The sequence below is a fragment of the Manihot esculenta genome, chromosome 9, assembly GCF_001659605.2.
Source record: "Manihot esculenta cultivar AM560-2 chromosome 9, M.esculenta_v8, whole genome shotgun sequence".
In the NCBI taxonomy this organism is placed as follows: Eukaryota; Viridiplantae; Streptophyta; class Magnoliopsida; order Malpighiales; family Euphorbiaceae; genus Manihot; species Manihot esculenta.
Window position 1 is genome coordinate 31312012 of NC_035169.2, and position 5079 is coordinate 31317090.

The 5079-nt window shown below is 31.7% G+C and overlaps 1 protein-coding gene across 1 annotated transcript; it reads right to left on the reverse strand.

The window, feature by feature from the left end:
* Positions 1-706: 706 nt before the first annotated feature.
* LOC110621942 (uncharacterized protein At5g01610) lies at positions 707-3882 on the reverse strand. Its single transcript, XM_021766247.2, has 3 exons — positions 3576-3882; positions 2531-2585; positions 707-1253 (listed from the first exon to the last, which is right to left on the reverse strand). The coding sequence occupies exons 1-3, from the start codon at positions 3660-3662 to the stop codon at positions 883-885; spliced, it is 513 nt and encodes a 170-aa protein (XP_021621939.1). The 5' UTR covers positions 3663-3882; the 3' UTR covers positions 707-882.
* Between the last annotated feature and the right edge of the window lie 1197 nt (positions 3883-5079).

Sequence of the window (5079 nt, forward strand, 5' to 3'; positions counted from 1 at the left end):
TTTAATGGTAAAAAATTATATAAAATTTAAATTTTAAATGTTATAAAAATAATAATAATAATTTTTTAATAAATGTGATGAAAACTATTATTATTTATAAGAATAAATATTTATTTTTAGTTTAAAAATAATAAAAATTAAATTAATTTAAATTTATTATTAATTTTTCTAATATAAAAGAATTCAATTGGATTTTATTATATTTAACCACTACCAGACACCAGTGTAGAACTAAAGAGATTTAGGATTATTGAAGAGGACCCATCTCCGCCATATCAGACGAGAACTTCATTGTCGATATACTGTGTTTGGAAGATTAGATGATTTTCTTCGTAGGGTAGGAGCACGCCACTCTCTAGACTCTATCTTCAAACTCGTGGGCCCAACTGGACTCTGTCAGGCCATTAGCACCACGGCCATGCAATTTGGAGCTAGACTACCAGCTCCGCAAGCAGATCATGTCCCTCGGGAAACCCAATAATTCGGTGGCACACCCTGTGTCCAGCTTACTAATTCGTAAGAAAATCATATTAGAAAACAAATTATAGTTTTGGGTTTGCGACAAATTTTCACCGTTTAATATCCTCTCATCTTTAAAGTTGCAGTGAAAAGAGCAACTCATGTCTCAAATAACTGAACAAGAAAATTTTGTCAAACAAAATATAAATGACATCGCTCCTTGGTTATCTATTTGCCTGATCCAGTGTTAGTATAAAGGAATTATATATATCATAAATACTTCCACAGGGAACAAAGGAAAAGAAATTCAGTTTTAAATCAGTCATGGTAATCGTACAACGAGAAAGGCAGGCATATGCAGAAGGAATGGCGGAGTTTGTTATTCACAGCATCATCATACCTAAGAAACACTTTGACCACTTTTTAGAACTTCTCTACACTCACTCCATCTCTAAGGACCTCGTAAGCCTCCCTACTCCTGGTTTTCTTTATCCCGGCTGTGAAATAGAGCTTCGATCCATCAGAGGTAATACAACTCACTTTAACCCAAATCATTATCTTAGTCTTAATCCCCTCTATATCAGATAGTTTTCCTTTCTCCAAATACCCGGTTACAGCAGTGGAAAAACGCAAGACAGATGAATCCTTGTAGCCCACTTCACATACTGAGGGAATAAAGACAGTAAGCTTTCCCGTCTCCTCATTAAACTCATAGTTGGTAGCATCTCGAGGGAAGATTCCGACAGCCAAGTCATACTCCTTGAGCAGTTCTGGCAATGGCTGTTGCATTTTCCCTGTGCATCAGAAGTTACTACAACAAATAAATGCCAAGGCTACCTCGGAACAACTTTTATAGAGAACCAACGAATCAATACACACACTAAACATGAAGATGAACTAATCATATGCATGTTACATATAGAAGGAAATAGATGAATGGTTCAGAGTATCGAGAATAAGTGTGTAGTGGTGGAGGGAAAAGTAGTTAAGAGTTGTGGAGGGAAATGATTTAAGAGTTCATAGAACTGTTAGTAGTTGTGAATGGGAGGGAAAAGTTGTTGAGAGCAGTTGCTGTTTTGGAGGGAATTGTTATACAAAGGCCGTACAGTCTGTTGTAGAGATTATTCTGCAATTCTAATGAAACATCTCAGTCTATACTCCTCAACACTATTTCTTTACTTTCTAGCTTCTCTACCTATTTCTTCTATTTCTTTCTCTTAAAATCTCTGCTTCTCTCTCAGAGGTACTATTTTTAGGGTTCTATCCTAATAGCACTATGGATGAGGCTGCAGACTAGAACGGCTTCTTATTCCAAGAAACTTCAGTGTCACTCAACAAAGACCAGATTAAAGCCAAATGGCAGCTTAATCTGACCTTCAGCCAGTATCAAATAGTTATTTCCACAATGAAAAAATAACCTATGCTTTAAGCCTAGTTGGTTATTATCCTAACTTGGGATTTGGGAGGCTGGCAACTCAAATCTCCACACATCCTTACTTAGCAAACACTCTTGATTTCATATATGAATTATTCTCTAGTATTCTGAACCACTGAAAGTTATAATTAGGAATTATGTCATATGTACTGGTTAACTACAAAGTAATAGAGAAGCATAATATAAAATATAATGAATATAGATGTTCCTGAAATGTTCATTCCACAGGCATGAACAGCTTGCAACTCGGAGAAAAAGAGAGGGAGGCCAAAATTGCGGAATTATCAGACCTGACAGTAAAATATATGCACAGCCAACTTGAACTTATTTAACATCCCCAGTGGATGAAATTAAACGAAAAAATGCCAAAGGTAATCAAATTCAAATCAGTAGGGGGCAACATACTACTATATTTGACATCGGGAGTATCATAAGCACTTGAAAATACAGTATAGTCTTTTGGACACAAAAGCAGCACAGAACAATTGAACCATCACGTTTTGGAATCACAACATGGCAATGAAATCAAGGGAAATGAATGTAGTTTACAACTGGAAAAATACATAATAGACAATGGCGAAAGATGCAATATCAGGGGGGAGAACAAGAAGAAAGCAAAAGAGAAAATTAACCAACCTTTCATTTTGTTGACTAACCATTTGGCTCCTCCTTCAATACTGCTCGACAGTGACTGCAGCAGGGGGAAAATGTCAGCATGAAAATTGCGTTAACCACTGAGGCAGCAGTATCAGGGCATATGGGCTTAAGCAAATATACAGAAAGGAAATATTTTTACATGCGTGCACAACATTATCAATACTAAAAGCTGAACAACAAAAGGTGGACTTCTCAAATGTCGACTTCAACTTGAAAAGAGACCATATGAATTTTCATAACATTCTAAAAAATTCCAAAACAAACACATCATCTAATTTTCCAACTTCTAATCATAATTGGTACTCAAATTTCAGTTTTTCAATTTTCTTGACATGAAAATATGATCAAGACACACTATCAAGCATCATCATCAGCTGTTGCAAGTCTGACAGTATTTATGACGGTGAGCTAGGTCAAGAGATGCTATTTCTTTATTGGTTCATATGTCTACATTCTGTATTTCTGCTCTACTATATTCGACCATCTTACACCACTAAAAAGTCTCACATTGATCATTTCTTCCACATTAATTTAAAGCATTCAGAGCAATTATTTATCACAATCTCCAGCATTACAACATGTTCCACTATTTAGGTATCATATTCCTAATCACCAAGAGCAAATTGATCAGGCGGTTACATGAAATGAAAACAGCTTCAAATTTCATTAAAAGCTAGCGTTATATACGTTTACAAACAAACAAAGCCATTTCATGATGTTTCAAAACAAAACCCCCCATTATGTTCATTCCAGTAATATTATAATCCAGTTCCGATTAACGCAAATCACAAATTTTCGAAAACCATCTTAATTCTAACGCATTCTACAGCAATTATTGCCAGGAAAGATGAAAAATCATGGCATTGACATTTCTGCATAAGAAAAATCCCTAATATAATAAGCAATTATGCACATAAAAAAGGGAACGAAGGCGATTAGGAGTAGATCGAAATTAAAAGTGAAATTAACAAGTCGATTGAAGAGAACGTATTGAAATCGGAGAGAAATGGAAAGGAAAACGCACGTTAATGTCGTTGCCGACGGAATTGAGCTCCTTGTTCGCCTTCTGGCCCAACCAATAGGAACCAACCTTATTCAGAACCTGATCCATGTACCTCTTGTGTGCAGTGCCCTCTCTCAAACCCTCGATCGAACAAGTGGTTTAATTATCCTGATAATTTCTGCCCTTGTCTATTATTATTGTTATTACCTAAAACTACAAAGAAATAGATCTAATTCAAAAGCAAGGAATTTAATCCGTCTTCCTAGAAAATGAGAAATTTCTCTTTCCGGAGAGAGTGACAGGTCCTCCACTGCCCCGTTCTTTTTAGTTTAATTTTTGATTTTTATCCATAAAAAAATGTCCAACACGTCAACGTCAAAACCATTTAAAAGAAAATAGAGTTTTATTATTTAATCTTCAACATTGTATGTACTTTTAAAAATTTATTAAAATATTTTTATCAACTCTTAATTTTAATAATGGACAAGTATTTTCATATTATGAAATTAATCACAAGTATACATTTGATTCCTGAAATAGATTCTGCTGAGATTCAACAATGGCAATGAGCGGATATGCTGATTACTCAATGTTGAAAGAACTTGTTTGATTTTCCCTTTATGTTAAAAGAAAAAATCGTAGCATACAGATTCGATATAAATAAAAATTTTCGGTATGTCAATTTTATCAAATATTATAGTTTTTTCAAAAATATTTTATAAATAATATAAAATTATCATTCCACTTCGTAATTTTTGTGCACATGTATAGAAAATTACGTTTGTAAAAGGAATATATATCGTTGCAATCTCAAAAGTCTGGAGCATCAGATTCAGTAGAGAGCTGCAATATCCTTTGAGTTTACTTCCTTTGTTATATGACCATGGAAGTTTATAAGGAAACGGCAAGAATCGTTTGAACTACATATATAAACTTTATTTTCTTTTTATTTATATTAATATTTTATTTGAATTCAAATTAATTGAATAAATCTCTTAATATTTAAATTATAATTAATCAAATTTTATTATATAGAATAATTCTTTTTATTAATATTTTATTAAAAAAATTTGTACCCTAATATGTTTGATAATCATAATTTTACTGTTATTAATTATTTAATTATATTAATATTTTATTTAAAATTAAATTAATTGAAAAATCTCTTAATATTTAAATTTTATTTATTAAAATTTTATCATAAATTAAATTAATTTTTTTTAAAAAAATTTAATTAAAAAAAATCGTATATGAAAGTTATAAAAATTAGTATTTTGAGCGTTGCGTTTGAACTTATCACTAGTAATAGGTTTTAGCAACTACATTATAAAAAAATAAAAAATATCGGAGAAACATTTCGTCTGTAATAATTAATAATTATCAGAAAATAAAATTTATTTAATAAAGTAAATTTGCATAAAAATTATTTTATAATATTATATATAGTAATAAAAAATTTTAAAATAAAATATCATTATTTAATAATATTTTTACTCTTAATAATAAAAATATAATAATATTTCTG

Coding starts and splice junctions, on each gene's coding strand:
- LOC110621942 (XM_021766247.2), bottom strand. CDS start 3,662: ATGGATCAGGTTCTGAATAAGGTTGGTTCCTATTGGTTGGGCCAGAAG. Junction 2,586..3,575: donor CCGTCGGCAACGACATTAAC/GTGCGTTTTCCT, acceptor CCCCTGCTGCAG/TCACTGTCGAGCAGTATTGA. Junction 1,254..2,530: donor GTTAGTCAACAAAATGAAAG/GTTGGTTAATTT, acceptor TCTGATGCACAG/GGAAAATGCAACAGCCATTG.